Source organism: Pholis gunnellus, assembly GCF_910591455.1.
Source record: "Pholis gunnellus genome assembly, chromosome: 18".
NCBI classification, from domain to species: Eukaryota; Metazoa; Chordata; class Actinopteri; order Perciformes; family Pholidae; genus Pholis; species Pholis gunnellus.
Window position 1 is genome coordinate 19499939 of NC_136545.1, and position 19300 is coordinate 19519238.

A 19300-nucleotide genomic window follows, 5' to 3' on the forward strand; every position below is an offset into this window, starting at 1 on the left:
TGCATTCGGCCGGCACACGATTCTTTACTGCCCTTCTGGGATTATGCTTAAATTTTCATATGGAACAGGAAGAGAGAGTTAATGTTACATTATGAGCCCGGCTCGGCCCGAGCCGCCGCAAATCTAAACCAGGTGATGCAGTGATCTAACCGGCTGTGTGCGCTTCTGGGTCCAGGTCAGAGTGAGAGTGGAAGATGCACAGAAATCCTCAGATAAATTAGCTTTCTTTTTGCCTTTTTTAAATGACAATTCCTCTCCAGCAGCACACCAGGTGAATATTTAACGCTCGGAGCAGGAAACACCGCTCAGTGCTGCTGATCACGTGACTACCAGGGATGAGATGGAACGGTAATAGCATTATCAAGCTATTCTACAAGTGAGTAAGGGCTAAATATAGCCAGATAATCCTCCTCATTTCTTAGAAATTCAACCAACGCTTCCTTTATGACGGGGGATTCCTTTCTCCTCTTTGTTTCCACATGTCCTCTTGTTGTTGTGTATTTGCATTCAACTTTTAGCTCTTCCTTTGCACATTGCATCACTTTAAGCGGCCCCCCCTTGGTTGCCGTAACTCAAGTGTTGGATGTGTGAGATGGCCCACAGGTCTGACCCCTGAGCTGTGTGGCCGTGAGTCCTCACCCTCCACGGACAATTCCCCCGGGTGCGATGGACCGAATGTGCAGAAGAAGAAGATGAAGAAGAAGAAGAAGAGAGCGCGTGGATATTGATGAGTTTGCGAGATCAAAGAGAGGAGATGGTTTGGACAGGCGCTGCACATTTTCATGGTTGATGGTTGGTCACCACCAGACGTCCAAGGACAGAGCAGAGGCTTCGTTTGTCTGCGCTGCAGATGTCCTAACATATGCACACAGAAAGAGTTGTTGCTCCTGTTTACATACTGGCGGTGAAGATATCTGGATCAGAAATATGTATTAAATGTATTAAAGTTCAGCTGAAGCTTCGACCAAGCTTTATCTTCCACTCATACAAGCATTTTAGTCCCAATTTCCCATTTTGTTTCCCTGCTGAGCTGCAGTGATTGGATAGTAACACCAAGAAGACATTAACTACTAAATATCAAGATGGAAGATATCCTAATATACTCACAAGTACTTCATTTTGGTTTTTGTTTCAGGTCAGTAAGACATGAAATATGATCCAGGAAGTCTATGGGGTTTACTTTTGTGTCTTCATATTGCAATCGAACAAAACTCCCGACAATCAAATAATGTTTTATTGCAAATAAAATACATTTTTGATTTTAAAATGTATTCATGTTTTTATTGCAAATCCAAGAGTTTTGTACGGACCGACGCTAAAAGATCTAGTCTATTACTCTCAAATCTATTTTTTGATTGTGGAAAGTTTTGCTCTTAAACATATTTAGTTTGATTGCATCACAAAGACACAGAAGTCCAGTTTGAGTAACAGATCTGTGTGTTTGAAGGCTGATCAGAAGCCAAATCTCTGCACAGCGGTTTGTAATAGACAGTACGAGACAGGATTTAACAACCGTGGAAAGCTAACACGGCTTATTATTATTATTTTATCTTTTGTTCACGATTGAGAGGAAGACCATTGGAATACTGCCTTCATGTTACAAGAGCAAAACGTGGAGAAAGTTAAGAAGAGATCTCTTCACAGCCGGTTCGGACAGGGGGAAGACTTGCAGTCACCAGAAGCTCTTTAAATGTACATATGGACATGTAGGTATTGTTTTAAGACTCGGAAAAATGTGAAGCTATCCTTTAAAATGAGCTGAATCAGGGCCCCCTTCTCCTTTTATATGCTTCACTTAGATAAATGTCCTTATGTCACTGATCACATTTAAGAGCTATTATAAAAGCTTATTTTTCTTACAGGCCAAGTCTCTCTCTTCCCCATGACACCACTTCTTCTTTTTCTCTTCTCTCACATTATGCTGCCCAGCTATGTTAGCATGCACACTTGTAAGAACATACTAAAAAATAAGTAGAGCAATGCACGCTCGCCTGCTGCTCTTATGTTCTGCAGATCATAGTGAAGGCTACTCGAAGACACCGTGAAGAGCAGACGCCGGTGCAGAGGTGAGCCAGAGAGATGCCAGAAGAAGAAGAAACTGGTGCAGAGCTCTGGACATTAACAATAGCATATTCATTCCTCTACGTCTTCCAAGCATGAGGTCCAGGCCAGGCCTGCCCGTGAAAGTTCCAATACCACAGCAGTTGGACAGGACTGATCGGGAATGAATGCTATTTCTCTTCACACAGAAGGAAACTAGTGTAAACAATAAATTAAGCCCAGGACTACAACGAAGTACAAGGTTAAACTCAAAAAAAGCAAACCTCAGAAATACTTCCACCTCAAGCTGAAAGAATATTTAGCATTGAGTTACATGGAAGGCCGTTGTTATCCAACCTCCTGGTTGAAATGTTTCCATTTATGGTCGAGGTGAATTTATTAAAGAGATTATTAGTATGATATTGAGTTTTGGTGTATATAATGTGGTTTGGTTTAAATGTGGATGCTAATGCCAACCAGTCACACAATATGTGCAGTCATATTAATATTGTAATGTTTTATTATTAAATTTGGTCATTATGGTTTCATCAATGATGGCTTTAGGCCGTGAGGCTCGGTCGCTCCATCAACAACCATTGGATGGATTGTCATACAATGTGGTACAAATATTCATGACTCCCAGAGAATAAATCCTAATAATTTTGGTAATCTTCTGACTGTTAATCTGGCACCCCAAGCAAGTCAATCTTTTCAATTTATCCAGTGAAATGTCTACTGTGCATCGTTTTAAAATGGATTGGCACAAAAGTTTGTACAGACATTCATTGTTCCCAGAGGATGGACCCTAATTACTTCCTCATCTCCTCTCCTAGTTCTTTCTTTTACAGTTTTAGTAAATACTCTTTAACGCAGTTAACCCATCATGACTTTTGTGGCCTCTTCATTGAAGTCTTTGTGGCTCAATTCAACTATTAATTCCAGATATTTACCACTCCTAGGAGTACGTTAGTAAATACGTAACACATGGCATGGGACAAAATTTAAATTTCATGTCGCAATTCTCGATATTATTTCCATCATCATCAAAATATGCTTCTAAAACATACTGACTTAGTCATTTACATTTACTGAATTGATCTTTCAGTTGTCCTACCTGAATTCTCCTCCGGGTGGCCCGCCATCTTTATTCTCCAACTTCCGGTGTGATCCTCACAATAAAACCCTGGTTGTACAGCAGTAAAATACACACAAAATATATTTTAGTCTTACATATTTTGTAACAAAATTAAGTACTAGAGGAGGACTACTGTCTTAGCTTAGTTACTGGCAATTTCGGCACCACATTTAGCTTGAAAACCAAGGTAATAGCGTGCTAATTAACATGGGGGAGAACACTCACCGGATATTTGTTTAAAACTCAACCGGAAGTAGAATCCAGCAACGACAAAATCCTCCAAAATGTAAATAACAAAACTTAGTTGCTTCTTTACACTTATTGTCTCTCTCTCTTCTCACTCGTTTTCAACGTATCTGTTGTTTCTATCAGGTTTCTATCTATATTCTCTCTCTATTTGTCCTCTTCCTCTCCAGTATGTGGCGCTACAGCTGCACTGATTGGCTGTCACAGCTGCACTTATTAAAGGGACAGTACACAAATGAAAATAGCTCAATCAATAATGTAAACTATATCACTGTGACTGTTATTAAGTTAAAGTTACTGTGAGAGACTTTTAAATGGTTATGAAACAGTCTCAGTTTAATCCTGATGCTTCTATATGAACTACATAACTAATCAAGACAGTCAGCAAGAAGATTGGCTATTTTTATATATAGTTAGGGCTCGTCATCTGTGCCACCGGGTCGGATTCAGCACAAAATCAGATGAAATTATCACCAGCTCAGACTCCAGCGGGACCTCCAGCAGAGACCAGTCCAACGTGGACAGACCCAGATCCTCCAGCAGAGACCGGTCCACCGTGGACAGACCCAGATCCTCCAGCAGAGACCGGTACATCGTGGACAGACCCAGATCCGGCTTAGCTACCACCTTCAATCTGCAGTCAGATCTCCGGCGGGAGGAGGAGAGCTCAGCTCCCGGCAGCAGCAGCGTCTCCTCCTCCTCCTCCTCCTCCAGGAGCAGAGCTTCTCCTCTCTGGGAGCCGACACCAACACCACGCTGCTGGAGACCCAGGACGTATTGCTGGACCCGCTGGAGGGAAGGGAGGCACAGGAGAACCAGAACCAGGACTGAGAGGGGCAGACTGTCAGACCCTGCTGCAGTAAAATGAGAGGTTTTCTAAAAGGACTCTGGTGCTCAGAAACACAACAACTTTAGTCCACAGGGACCAACAGAATCAACACAAAATTCCTCGTAGTGGCTTTAATATCTAATGTTTAATTTGTTTCGATTATATATATATTTATTTAATTGTTTTACCTTTTATTTGTTTAGTAAAAGTATATATATATAGTATACTATATATACAGTATATAGTATGTCATGAACAATGTCATTGCCTTTCTTGTGCATCTCGTATTTTGACGTATAAAAAAGTTACGGTGAATTCTCAGAGACATGATGTAGAGTTGGCTTTATCTTGCTATTTTAATATCCCACTGACAAGGACAACTCCATCAAAACTTTGTTCTCTTTGGTGTGATTCATTGATTCATGAATCTCTAGTCAATTAATAAAATTGCTTGCAAGCAGATCATTTTGCCTTTACGGCCACTTTTTCATTGTAATGAAAGCGCAGAGAGATTACATTAAGGACAACCAACACACACTATAAAACAGGATGAATTATTCCTCCATAAAACACATTGTTAGCGTGGAACATAATACCAGTCACAAGCTCCTAAAAGAATAGATCTTGAAGAGGGTTTCACATTACGGCGGGCCGTCAAGGTTGCTGTCAAACCTTCGATGTGCCTCCTCTGGATGCGTTTATACAAAGATTCACCTTTTTCTCTGTCGAGACTAGTGAAGGACATGTGGGCGATGAAACGGAGACAGACGCAGCATTGCGATGTAACCGAACAGAGTAATAATCGTGAGCCCTGTAGCTTCCTGTGAAGGCCCCATTATCATTTGTCCTCATTAGCTTGCTGTCATTTATTAGCTGTGGGCGGTAGCAGCAGAAGAGGCTGAATCACGACGTAATTCATTCTTGATGGATTTCATAATGTTCTGCAGAGAGAGAGAGTAGGTCCTTAAGTATGCTGTAGAGTGCGCCGTTCAAGAGCACCATCTCCCCAAATGGTGACACACACACACACACACACACACAGTGGAAACCAGCCTCATCCACAACCAAGCACAAGCTCTTGGCTTTACTCCATTGGCCTAAGTGATTGGCTATTGATTTTGTATACACTTAATCCATTTATCTGCTGTCGTTCTTGCTGACAGAGGACAGTACAGGAACAAATCCTTTAAAGGTGACCCAGCTACCTGCTGAACCGCTACCCATACAGAACCTGAAGATTCAAGGCCTCGGCATTCTTGAAGCTCCCTCACGTACTTTGAGACGCCCGTTTCATGCAGCGGTTGTCTACGTGTGCAGAGGTGAGAAAGTACGCTTATTACGTAAGCTTTAGTTTTCCTTTCTTCACACAACTACTTTTTTTGCATGCACAATCTAGACTAGCAACACTCTTTGGCTTTTTATTATCTATTTGGGCAACTATCTATTTGTTTTACATAGCTTTTTCACCGTGAGCACCAACCGGAAGATGCTTGCCCTCATACTTTGTATGGATGAGCTTGTTACCGCTTTAGAGCAAAGAGGACGATCCGTCGGAGTCATGGTGTAAGGCGATAAAAGCACAAAAAAAACAGTGGATGCAGCGTTTATTAGTGCTCTATAGGCGGCTGCTCTCTCCTTTTTGGGAACAATTAAAAAAGAAGATGCTCGGACTCATAAAAAACACGCCCCTTGCATTCTCACTAATGTCCACCAGGGGGCGACTCCTCTGGTTGTATAGAAGTCTATGAGAAAATGACTCTACTTCTCTCTTGATTTATTACCTCAGTAAACATTGTAAACATGAGTTTATGGTCTCAATCTCTAGTTTCAAGTGTTCTTCAATACAGCATGATGTTCATTTAGTAAATCATGGTCCATTTAGAGTCAAACAGACCATAAAGCAGGGGATGCTTTAGGGCGGGGCTACACAGTGATTGAGGGGTTGCTGCCGCTACCAGAGACGTAAACAGCGTCTCCAACTTCGCATTTCCATGATGGAAGGCGATTTTGCACCATGGAGCAATTGCATTTCAATGTGCCACTTGTTGTGACTGGGCTCTTAGGAGAGCTCACTCAGGAACTGTCCTGTTTATAAATGCACAAAAATGTTTGTGTAATAGCATCCGTATGCACAGTTGTGTGTTTGCTTCACAGCTGATAAGGAAAGTGCACAGCTCTTGACACTGGAAGAAAAACAGCTTTGAAAGAGGCCACGGGTTGCACAGCTGAAGCGTTTCTCTTCTCATCTTTGAAGGTGTGAAGGTAAAAAAAAAGGAAATCCACACATCCTCCCGGTTTATGTGACGGGGTGTCTGCTGCCCTCTCCTCTGCAGCCATGTGCCCTTCAGGGCTTTGATATTGTCCTCGGAAGGTTCAATCTGGGCCTCAGCTGTGGGAAAGAGCAGCGGGGCTTAACGGGACAGAGCCCAAGCAGAGCCCAGGAGATAGCAGGTGCTGCAGCCGTGACCTTCCCATCCCCAGGCCAGCATTCCTGCCTGTCAGGACCCCCCCCACCCCACCCCCCACCCCGGGTCCGTGCATGCACTGTCTCCACCAACACCATATGGAGCCGTTTGTCCTGCTGCACTGTGTTCAAAAGTGTCCAAAAGCGCTTCAAGCTCTCATCACGGCACCGCGTTACCACAGCGACTTTGATTAAGGATGATAAACGCTGAAGAGAGCTATGTTGTTTGTCGCTACGCTAATCCTCACACCTCCCGGCTGGAGAAACACAGCAGCCACTTTCTTTAGGTTGAGGGCTACGAGTGTCTTCTTGGGAGCCGATGATGACTCCCACCTGAGAGACTCAAACGATTTTCACATTTGAGCAATTTTGTGCAGGTTTCCGTCAGTTTCCGTGCGTCCTCCTGGATTCTTAGTACCGCATCATCGGCACATTTTGCACGCCTTTGTTTTGTCATGCGGCTTGTGGGGATTATGTAACGGCTGATAAGCGACAGCAATGGCTTCTTTCACTGTCAGTAGTTTCCATTTGAAGTGCAGAATCCTGCAGAAGGGAACCACAAATACTACTTTCATTACTCAACGGTCTGGATCGTTCACTGATAAAAATCAACACAGCTGCGCGGCATCGTGTGTCGTCATGAACTGGATCATCTCGAGGCCTCTTGTGCTGAGTGCACACACGCACAGTATCCAAAAGAAAACCTTTTGTTTGTATGTTTAATCGACGAGCTATCGTCGGCCTATGTGCGAGTATGTGTGTGAATGTTTGGTGTGAAGGTAGCCACCTCGGGACGGTCGGGTCATCTGCAGATGAACTCCATCACCTTCCCTTTCTCGCCTCTCCTGGTCGTCCCTCAGCTCTGCAGGTTAGCACTAATGTAATCACAGACGGGCCAGCGCGTGGAGACAGAAGCCGGGCCAGACGTACAGGTATTCTAAACTGGTTACATTAGACCAAACAGGCCATCTGTCTCCCTCTGTAATTGGACCCTGTTGGATTAGAAGGAGACGGCGGCGTTTTCCCAGCCAAGTGGGCTAGTTACTGTTTATTTGGAATTAATTACCGAGGAGAGTGGAAACCTCGGCAGTTCCCCAAAGAGTGAATCCAGACACTCGAGGCCCGAAAATGAGAGGAAGGAGAGAGCCGAACCCAAAGCTATGGCAACAGAGCAGGGACAGTTCAGAACGGTGTTTCGACGCTGACGTTTATTATGTTTGAATCTCAGATGATGATGCAGGAGTTAGGGAGATTAAGGACAAAAAAAAACTCAAATGTTTTTTCCCAAACGTTGCCCTCCTCCTCCGGTTCTGTCACCTTAAACTCAGGCAGCGAATGAATGGATGTCTTCAGCGGTTGGTACCGGGTATCCCTGGTGTGATGCCATGAGCTGTTCTCATGCTGTGGGCGCTTTCCAAGAGTTGAGTGGACGGACGAGAGTATTTATATCTCCTCAAGCCTGTGAGAACAAAGCATCCAGCCTCAGTGTTACGCTCACAGGCATCACCGTGTGCATCACTAGAGATGATACGCAGACGTGTTTTGATGCGTTTTGATGCGTTTTGACAAGCGGCGGAAAAGAATGAATCCAATGAGTCTTTTTAAAAGCTGCTCTTTTTTTTTATTGTATCTACTTTTTAGAAAAAAGGAGGGGGGGGGGGGGGGGGGGGCTGGTGAAGGGGCTGCATCACTGCATTTTCTTTTCACTATGCTAAAGTTCAGTTTGCATGCAGTGAAATAAATGTACAAGTGAGACAACGCAATAAATTAGCATATAATTTACATTTGAGAAAAAAAAAAAAAATTAGTAACAGTGTACCAACATTAATACTGAATATAAAATATACGCAACTGATCACATGATGCTTTTCATTTCTCTTGCACTTTAGGTACAGGTGTAAGCAATGTGACATTCAAACATCCAAGTTCACAGCAATGAGTACCAGTTTGAGTGATTTCACTTCTCTTTTTTTTAATATCTGGAGGCTTCGTATCCCGCAGCCAGAGGAGGAGTTAGTCCAAGCAGTTTGAATTGATTTCAAACGCTTCTGTCCCTTCCCACCGGCCTCACTCGAGGTTTGGTAACCGATTAAAATCTGCTCGACATCGTCATACTGAAGGTGGCTACAAAAAAAAAAAGTAGCAGCAGCAAAATTAGAAATTAGTTGTTAACAGCTTCGATGAGATTCTTGCTCTCTCCTTAATTGTCTTTCAGGATTTTTCTCAGAGTCCTTCCGTTAGCTCCATAACGAGTGTGTGTGTGTGTGATGGAGACGTTCCCTTTCACAAACCCCACGACACCGGCAGGAGCGTCACCGGGGTCGGTCGGCTACGACACGAAACACGGTTAACAATGAAAATTCCCAGTGTGAGGTATAAACCGATACAAACAAAAACAATAACATGACCAGCATTTACCAACACAGATATTGACGAGGATATTATTTCATATTGTTTGGATCCAGCCTCACTCTTTAAGCACGCTGGAGGGTTGAATGGAAGCACCCACTTGAATAGCACCAGAAGCCTGGGAAGGCCGTAACCCTCGGAGCCGAGCGGGAGGAAAAGAAGAGGTAAACACAGTACTCCATGGAAAGAACAAAACTAAATACAAGAGGGAGAAAGCACCATTGAGTCTTTGTTACTGAAGGATGATGAGAGGAAAAGGGAAAGAGGACGAGGGGGCAACTTTAACTGAAGCCTGCAAACGTGGTCTGGCAACATATTCATAATGTGTGTGTATATTTAGCACCGGCCCCTTACTTAAAGGAATAGTTAAGACATTTTGGGAAATGTGCATATTCCATTTTCTTGCTGAGAATTAAGACGAGAAGTTTGACACGAGTCTCGTGTTTGTTGACCAAAAAATAAATCCACACTCAGGGGACAGTTAGCTTAGCTTAGCACAAACACTGGAAACAAGGGGAAACACCTAGCCACTCTAAAATCCACAAGATAAATATGTTGGTTTTTCAATCCTTCCAAAAAAAACACAAAAAGAAAAGAAAAGCGTAAAACATCCTGCTGAGTCAGCAGCGAACGCCACAACGGGATTTGTGATTTGCGAACTTTTCATGTTTTTGGATGAAATTAGAAAGAAACTGGGAGTTTTAGAGGTGCTGGTAGGTCGATGTTTTTTACGCTTGGACAAAGCAACGCTAGCTGTTTCCACCCGTTTCCAGTCTTTATGCTAAGCTAAGCCCGCTGGCTACAGCTTCACATTGACAGTACAGACGTGAGAGGCGTCTTCTCGTCGAACTCTGGAACGTGAACTATTCCTTTAACCCTCATCAGCGCCGAAACAACGGCCTCCGCTCGCTTCTTAAATACACAAAATATGACAACTTCGGATTAAATAATCATCCAGCCTGAAAGATAAAAGAAATAAGTGACTCCGCTGTGATTCCAATGAACAAACCGCTTCGTAGAATATGCTCCTTCAAAATGAATCCTTCAAAAGTGAACTGAGAGCTCCTCAGTGGGATGTTTGGTCAAAGGCCAGTGTGGTGATAGTGTTTCATGTGGCACCGTCTGACGACGTCTTCATGTTACTGTGGACTGATCACTGACACCGAACTTTTATTTAAGTGTGAGGAACTAAGGCACCCGTCTGGGGAAAGAAAAGGTGATTCAAACATCCTCCTGTGACCACGCCGACTCTCCTGGTCCTGGATTAACATCTTATATAATATACAAATCCTTACAGTATAGAAGGGCTTAAACGTATGTTACGGTGTGTAATATTTTCATTCCAGCACAGAGACGTTACATTCCCTTTCCGTGACAGTCGGCTGCTATCTGACGATATCTCGGCTCTGTTTGGAATTGTACAATAAATATACAGTACACCGGATCTCAGCGGTGAAATTGGCAAAAAAAGTATTTACACGGGAAAAAAAAGTGCACCGAAGCCAAAAGGTCTGCGCCTGCCGATAGCACCATCACAGTCGTCCCAAAGACGGGAGCCCGACACTTCCAACTCCCCCCCCCCCCCCCTCCCCCCTCCGGCAACTTCCTCTGCGAGCGACGCGTCCAGCACTTTGGATTCATTAAAAAAACGACAAACACGAAGGAAGACTAACAACGATATCGATAATTATTATTATAATAAAAATAACACCAAACGAGTAATCTTCCAAAGTTCCACTTCACAGAAGTGACAAAAATCAGTTTGTGTCAGCGTCTCGGGGGCTGAGCAGTGGTTTGAGACTCCACCACGACGGAGGGCCGGAGGACCAGGTGTGATAAACAGGGAAACCCTTTACTCTGCCTCACTCGTGTCCGGAGGGTTTCGGGCTTTTCTTTCCTCAGTCTGCCCTGTTTTTCTTCACCGCTCTCCTTCTGCAGCGCTACATCAGCCTCCCTCCATCTTCTTTCTAGCCGTTGTCTCTGCTTCTCTCTCAGAGGTGTCAGTGTCCCTGGCAGGTCTTGCAGCACATCTGCCTGAAGTACGCACGGCTGCAGAACTTGAACTTCAGCACCAGCGGGCAGTAGGCCACTTTGTTGACATCTTTGCACTCTGGAGAGAGAAAACAGAGAGTTTTGGGAAAAAGAGTGAAGAATTTGTAAAACATTTCAGATTAGCTTTCTGAGACTCTCCTCTTATGAGGCGACCTGCTTCCAGCCTCACGTGTTATCACTCCATCGGAGTCGCAGACTCACATATTCTGGCGATATTTAAAAAGCACAGAACGCCGTTTAAAACACAGTATGAAACTGTTCTGAAGGATTTTAAGATCTTTTTCCTAATTCAAACTGGACAGCAGGAAATAACTAAACTGTTATGATCAGTTATATGAGTACAGGGGTTTGACGGGGTTCACGTTTAACATTTCTTAAGACCTTTTTGATCCCACAAAGTATGAAAGACACATTTTTTTATGTTACGATGTCAGCCGTATTGCTCAGAATGTTTTTTCTACTACTGTTTACATTCCTTCTGATGCAAGTTTAAAAAAAATGCACAACAGGAATGCACTACTGACTTGTTGTTCGTCATGTTTTGCATTCCGTTTGTGCGACCCCGAGTTGCATAACGACGATAAATTATCCTTGAAACCTTATAATTAATCTTTAAGGATTCTGGAAATACCTTCGGAAACGGAGCTTTTTAAATGAGCTTCTGGGTTATTTTTGAAAAAAATGGGAAGCTTGATCGCTGTGACTCCCAGAAGACATGAGAGGAACAAGACGGGGGCCAAACCTGCTCCACGAGGCCTCAACACACTCAAACGCTGCAACTATACTTGGACGCAGAGGCTGAAGCTGAGACAGATTCTGGCCTCGTTCGCTAACTGGGCTTCCTGCCATCCCTACCATGCAAACACACACACACACACACACACACACACAAACTGCTTGCTGGATGGCGGACAGGCAGTGCTCTAAATGCCTTATCACGATCAGAGTGTCTTCCCTTATTAGGCTTTGGCCCCTGCCTCCGCAGAGCCAAATGAAACGAGACGTTGCCTCACTGCTGTCCGTAAAGGAACAATTAGCCTACAGCTAATCCCATTAGCCGGCCTGTAAACGCTGCTCACGTTTTCCATTCAGGCTAATCGAAAAGGCCCTTCTCTATGCATCCGCATGGCCATCCATCATGTGTAAGTGTATATGGAGGGTTTGAGCTGCGTCGCTTTGACCAGCGGCCAACCTCACTGGAAAGATTAATGTGGCTGGCAAAGTGTAGAGGAGTGTGTCATCCAAGCGTGTTTAGGTCATAGCAGAACGGCGAGGATGAAGATAGAAGACAGTTTATAACCTCCTCAAGAGGGGCTCTGTGTGAAAGCGACGCACAGCGCAGCACAGTCGGTATTCACATCTGCCTTAAAGGAGCCGCAGGTTTGAATAGAAACCTGCGTGAGAACAAACTCATGAAGGGAATTTCTTTTTCTTTCACATTTTCCGGCTCTATCCTCGTCTTACCGTCTCCGTTTGCGATGGGCGTGGCGTCGCACTTGCTCTCGCACTGCTGCATGGTGGTGGGTCGGAGGGACTCGGCGCAATCGTTAGACGGCTGCCCGGTGTACGACAGACACTGCACCGTCCTCATCTGCTGGCCGAGGCCGCACTGGGCCGAACACTGCAACAGAGAACACAACAACACACTTATCGGCTCTGCGCGGGACGCTTTTAGTGCAACGAGGTAAATGAGGACCGTCTTTCCCTCCGTGACCCTGAATGCTGCAAGATTTCACTCCCTCATGCACGCAGACGCTCAGTAATCCATGTACACACACACACACACACGCACACACACACACTCTCTCTCTCTCTCTGCACGACTTGATCCAATCAACCAATCATCAGGGCACGCAGGCAGCGAGCAGACGGAGTCACCTTCCCTTCTGTCTCATTCAGCTGACTGCAGTCGGTGACTGAGTTGTTGAACCCGGAGTAACCGAGTTCAACATGCAAGCGGAGCAGGAGACGAGGACGAGAATAAGTATGTCTTAAAGTTTGTTTTCTTATTTGCTGTTTGTCACAATAACCACAACTTCTGACCGAGTTGATAGGAGGGCCAAATCAGCGGCCACACTTCAATAACTACGTATATTTGTCGTTTTCAGAACAGCTGCGTGCACCTGAACCTTTCACCACTTCATATTTTGGGGTTTTCAATGCTCATAGCAGTTTGTAACGATGATCCCACAGACACAGCTGCAGGAGTGAGACAAAAAGTAGAGAAAAAAACAAAGTAGAGACGCAAAAACAAACGACCTAATCCATAAAAAACAAACAAATAAAAGGTGATTAGATAGTAAGAGTAGATGGATTAATAATAACATCGACATTAAACCTGTTTACTTTGTTTCATGGGACATTCTTTCTAATGAGTGGGTGCATCCTCACAGAAGTATGAACGTCTACTGTCTTCTGGGATTCCTCAGCACTGCCGTCACATTTAGAATTCACGGGACATCGGAGTGTTAAATGTTGATGTGTTGTAATGAAAACAACCTAAGAGATGCCTCCTTTAGCGTTAATGAAGAATGACTCTATTTGATGGACTCGCCTGGAACAGAACTGAGGGAGAAAAAGGTTCTCGTACTGAACCCAAGTTGTGCACCTGACTTCTATAAACGTGTTATTTATAATAGAGAACTGAGGCCGGTTCTACGGGCGGCCGTTAAAACCCTTTGGCAGTAAAACTACAAAAACAAATGCAGCAGATGCCAACACACCTTTGGCCTCAAATGCATCGTCATGATTACTCTTCGGGAGAAACAACACACCTGTCAGCCATCACTGTGTGTGTGTGTGTGTGTGTGTGTGTGTGTGTGTGTGTGTGTGTGTCCATGTGCGAGCGGCTTTCTGTCACCTTCAATGATCCTCTCTGGCCGCCTCAGATCAGTGAGCCCTCATGTCATCCCTTCCCAATTAGAGAGTCTTTATTAGGACTCGCTGCCGGCCATGACAGATGGCGTACGTCAATGGTGCGACTTAAGTGGGATTTGAACCGGTGACCTTTACGGCCATGGGAGACCAGGAGCTCGGTAGCTGGCAACAATCTCCCCTTTCTGACGCTTTAAAGGGACCGGAGCAGCGAGGGTGAAGCTTGTAATTACAGCCCAACAAAATGGGAGAGGGTTGCACACACACACACACACACACACACACACACACACACACACACACACACACATCTGCAATGAATGTGAAAGTGCCGTGTAAGAGCAGACTCCAGCTGTTGCTCTGCGAGGTATTACCCTCGGCTCGGCTCTTTGATGGAGCGCGCTGAGGTTATCAGCGAGCTCTGCTTTGTGTTCCGATCGAATTGTAAAAGTGTGTTATTGACGTCTGCCGACGCACATGTGGCCGTTGCGAGGAGAAGCAGAGGGAGAGCCTGGACTGCCTGACTCTTAACCTTTGACCTCCGACCTGAACGGCACAGTGACATCACCTCCGCCTCCAGAGAGCGACCGTCTCCTAAACATCCGAGCAGGCCGTTTAAAAATCCCGCTTTTTACCGAATTACCGACAAATCCTGCAGAACAACGCGTGCAGCTTTCTGTGACGCACTGTTTCTTTGGCGTCCCCTCACCGGCACGAGTCGAGTGTTTTAAAGTGTTCTACGGCTTCGCTGGGCGCACTGAGTCGTGTCAGGGTGAGCCCAAGAATGCTGCTCCTTGGCCTTCCCTCTAAACCGTGTTCCTGGAAGTGATAGAGGGGCCTGGACCGAGGAGATAAACTTCAAACAGCCAGGAGGATATTACTGACGCTGATCACCAACACACACACACACACACACACACACGTCACAGGCCTGCTTAGTGTGTCATCCAGGTGTAAATTATATTAACCATTCACCAACACATGGAATCTATCTGAGCATCTTTTGTCTTTTAAACATCCAGGCTATCCTTTTATCCACGGCTTCAAAGCGCATTAAAAAGTACATTTCTCTTTCCAGAAATCCTGACCCGGTTACTCGAGATCTTAAAAAACCCGGTTACGGTTTCTAGAAAGAGACGTTGCTGTTGAGTTCTTCAGGTGGGATTTCTTTTGCGCTTTGATCATCGCAAGCCGAGTGTCAACTAGTCCCGTTATATTGGAGGGGGAAGGCAGACATCAACTCGGTAACTCACACCAAAACAATCTAGATTAAACAGCACTACAGGTAAGAGGACAGATATTACAGATTTTGGGGTGAACTGTCCCCTTTAAGGGAAACAAAGCGACGTGAAGGCGCCTCGTCCTACCTGTCCCCATTCACCAGGGATCCAGCGAGGAGGCGGACAGCGTCCTAAGCTGCAGCGGATTCGGACCGGAGGCTTGTTGTGGCCCTGGCAGTGGGCGGGCGGGAAGGTCTTGGTGAGGTCGCTGCTCTTGCACAAGGCGATGCGGTGCTTGAAGCCGGGCCCACATTTAGGTGTGCACTACAGACAGGAGGAGGAGAGGGTCGTCAGGAGGAGCTCACCTCGACAGGGGACAAAATATAGTTAGAGAATAACATCGTACCTCCGACCAATCCAGAGTGACCCACTTTGGCGGGCAGGACTGGTTGTTGCAGGACTCCCGCTCGATGGGCCGGTGGGTCAGACAGTGGGTGTCCTCCAGCGTCTCCTCCTCGGCGGGGCCGAGCTTCCTGATGCACAGGACGGTCCTGGTCCTCATCCCGCCGTCGCACGTCTTCCCGCACTCCGACCAGTCGCCGATGAACCATCTGGAGGAGAAGAAACTAACGCTGAACTCAGAGAAGACGAGGTTTACATGGTCAACCAGTCGTGAATGTATTTATCTTTTCTTTCTTTATCATTCCTTGGTTATTATTGTCTTTTATTTACTGTGAATTTAATTAATACATTTTATCCTATTTGCTGTTTTTGCAAACAGAGATTCAGTTCATGATCATATGATATTGAATGTGGAGTGAAAAGCATAATATGAAGAATCTGTTCAAACTAAACAAAAGAACCAAAACTAACAGCGTGTGTTGTACTCCCCGTGGTTACTTCATTACAAGCAGGCTTTGATAATGTCAGAGTGTAAAATCACGTTAGTGTTCTGTACTGGGCGACTTTATTAAAGTGGGATTAACAAAACAGCAAAGTGGAAACTCCTCGTACCAAAACACACCCAGAACCAAAACGTGTCAAATTGATAATGATGTTTACTTCTTCTTTGAGCAGACGGCTCCTGATTTAAAGGAGACACATCATGAAGAAGTGCTTGTGCTCGTACATTTATGTATCTGGAGAGTCTACCAACTAACAAACAGGGAAATAACACACCAGTCTGAGTATCTCTGAAGAATGATCAAATAGTATGTTTATTGAAATGCCCGTCCCTAATAAAGGTGCATTCTCCATCATTCATCCTGCGTTTTAAAACACGACTTAAACTACGAAGGATAAAAATGACTAAAATTAGACAAAAACTAAAAAGCATCAAGACTAAATCTAAACAAACAACAATATAATTCTCAAAGAAAGGTTCTAAGAAAAGTACTGAGCCCCTTATTCACTTTGTGTCAATTACTTTGTGGTAACTTGACTAATAATGTTGGTAATACGCACCAAAGTACAGTAAAAACTGAAAAGGTTTGTCAAACGTGTGTCAGTTTTTGCCCTGTCGGTCTCCTTGCAGCTTAATTTGACCATGAAAAATATATTTACTCGTTAGGCAAAGACTCATATTCACTTTCTTGCTGAGAGTTGGATGAGAAGAGCGACGCCACTCTCATGTCTGTGCTTTCAGGATAGAGCAGGGGCCGGGATACAGTTAGCTTAGCTTAGCATAAAGACTGGAAGCAGGGGGAAACTGCTAGCCTCGATGCCTCCAAAGTTGAAACGAGGACCCACCCAGCAGCCCCTCTAAAGCTCACAAACACATTGTTCCTCATTAGTTCAATCTGTACACAAACAGCGTTTGTAAAACATTTTAACATCCATTTAAAACCTGATGATGGAGATGATGCCGATAAACTGAAAGGTAACCGACATGTTTGCCACGCAATGCCGCTGAGCTTTTGGCCTCCGAGAGAGTCTTATTCAACCCTCCGTCAACAGACTTCAGCATTAAAATCATAAAACTGCCCAGACAACAGCCCTCCAAACACATCCAGCCGCTGAGATATTACATCATCTGAAGGAATGTATACAGAATTAACGACGTGTTCAAACATCTGCGCTAGCTTTCATTACTGGAGCCCATAAAACCGCGGCTATTCTGAAACAATCGTGTTTACGCCGTCTCCTTCAGTCGGCCTTTCCTGAGGCTGCAGAGCCGAACACACACAAACGTCACGTGTGCACTGTAACTCAATACACACACACACACACACACACACACACACACACGCACTGCAACAGCCTTCAAGTACTATGAAAATAAATGAGATAGCACATGTCTGCGTGCACCGAATACAGATGTGAATAGAAGTAAACTGTAGTCTAAACGTATGGACGCAAATTACCACGTATACAATAGCTTTAAGATACGATCAGTTTTTCTCTTCAGACAGTCTGAAACTAATCAACCCGATGCATTTAATCCCTCTTTTTCCAGAGTCTGGCTTCATGCTTCATGCTTCCAGCTACAGTTTTTGGGGGTTTGCAGACATTTGGCCACCGAACACGAGTTCATATTCCACCTGTGTACGTGGACGTTGCCCCCTCGAGGATCGGCAGCGAGGCCAAAACAATCAAACACAGGTGGTCACTTTTTAGGGCTCTAATTGTTGGCGCGAGGCAAACACTGAAAATAGTTAACATATGAAGTTATAAATCACGGACATTTTATTTGTATTATTCTGCTCCAAACATTACAAAGTAGAGCTCGTTGAAGGCGAATTAATATCTTGAGTCAGTCTCATTTTTATGGAGGTTTTTTCTTTTTTAACTTAAAGCAATATTTTTATATTAACAATGGATCGAATGTCTATGTGTGATGCACAAGGTTTAGCAAACCTACGAGGAATTATCACCCGACACATCTCCTCAGCCTTACGCAGCATTTTAGCATCTTTAAGCTCATTATTTTGGTTTATGCAACGTTGCTGTTTTGGTTCAGTCTCACTGTTGTTTCCAGATGCAGCAAAGACAAACACGTAAACTTCTTGCTCTGCACCAAACAGAGTGATGACGTTAGAGACCAGCTGGTGAACATAGCGGAGCATTTAGCAGCGAAAAGAGACAATCGTTTCCCTCGGGAGGAGGTGGAGACCAAAAACGGAGCTAAAAGAGAGAATGTTGGACTTACAGTCATCAGGTGGAGACAAACACGATATCGCTGCTCTGCATCTGTTCATGGTGATGTATCAATGAGGAGAAATACTTCCAAGACCAGCTGCTCCTCCCGTTGTGCAACTCAATGGCAACGTGTAAATAGGCAACTGATTGCTCAAAAGTTGATAATATGTCAGTGTAGCAGCCAAATAAATCAGTTCATGCAGGTTTTAGATGATAGTAAATAACATTGTTGATACTTTCATGTCAAAGAAAGCTTAAAAAACATTTCCTCTAACACAAAAGTACTGAACTAAGGTAAAAGTTAGCTGCAGAGCAGAAAACAACGTGACTAATTAATCAAAATAAATGTAATTGATGGTAATTGTCAAAATCAATTAATCATTTAAGTCATTTATCAAGTGAGAAGACTCAAATATCAGTTGTATTTCATATTGTTGTCAAGTGAACATATTCAGGTTTTGGACTCGTGTCACATTGTGCAGACCGATCAATCAATCAGTTGATAATGAAAACAATGACGACTCAGCGTTACGTACTCTGGAGGACACGGCTCGGTGTTGCAGTCTCTCGGGTTCTCTGGAGGTTTGCTGTCCGGGTCGCAGTAGTTGTTCTGGACCACCGAGTTGTCATCCAGCCTCTTACACACCACCTCCTGCTTCTGGGAGCCTAACAGTGGGGGAGGGGAGGGGGGGGGGGGGGAGAACGGATCAATAAGGCAGCACTGAGCTCAGCTGATCTAACCCCCCCCCCCCCTTCAGAAACATGGAAGCCGGCCGTCGTGTCGAGCGGAGATGGTATCGCTTTCAGTCTGTAGTAAATCCAGACATGTAAATTCCTGATTCTTTGCAGGATATCTTGGCAAATCACTTTCACAGAGCAGAGAGCTCTTTACT

General features: G+C 44.5%; 1 protein-coding gene across 2 annotated transcripts in view; it reads right to left on the bottom strand.

The window, feature by feature from the left end:
• Window positions 1–10721: 10721 nt before the first annotated feature.
• Window positions 10722–19300, bottom strand: part of adamts6 (ADAM metallopeptidase with thrombospondin type 1 motif, 6) — a 51716-nt gene continuing 43137 nt past the window's right edge. For both annotated transcript variants that reach the window (XM_079179481.1, XM_079179482.1), the window contains 5 exons: window positions 18944–19073; window positions 15676–15880; window positions 15417–15593; window positions 12640–12796; window positions 10722–11233 (listed from right to left, as the gene is read on the bottom strand). In XM_079179481.1, the coding sequence (XP_079035607.1) occupies window positions 11124–11233; window positions 12640–12796; window positions 15417–15593; window positions 15676–15880; window positions 18944–19073 (779 nt within the window). In that variant the 3' untranslated portion in view covers window positions 10722–11123. The remainder of the gene's footprint in view (window positions 11234–12639; window positions 12797–15416; window positions 15594–15675; window positions 15881–18943; window positions 19074–19300) is intronic.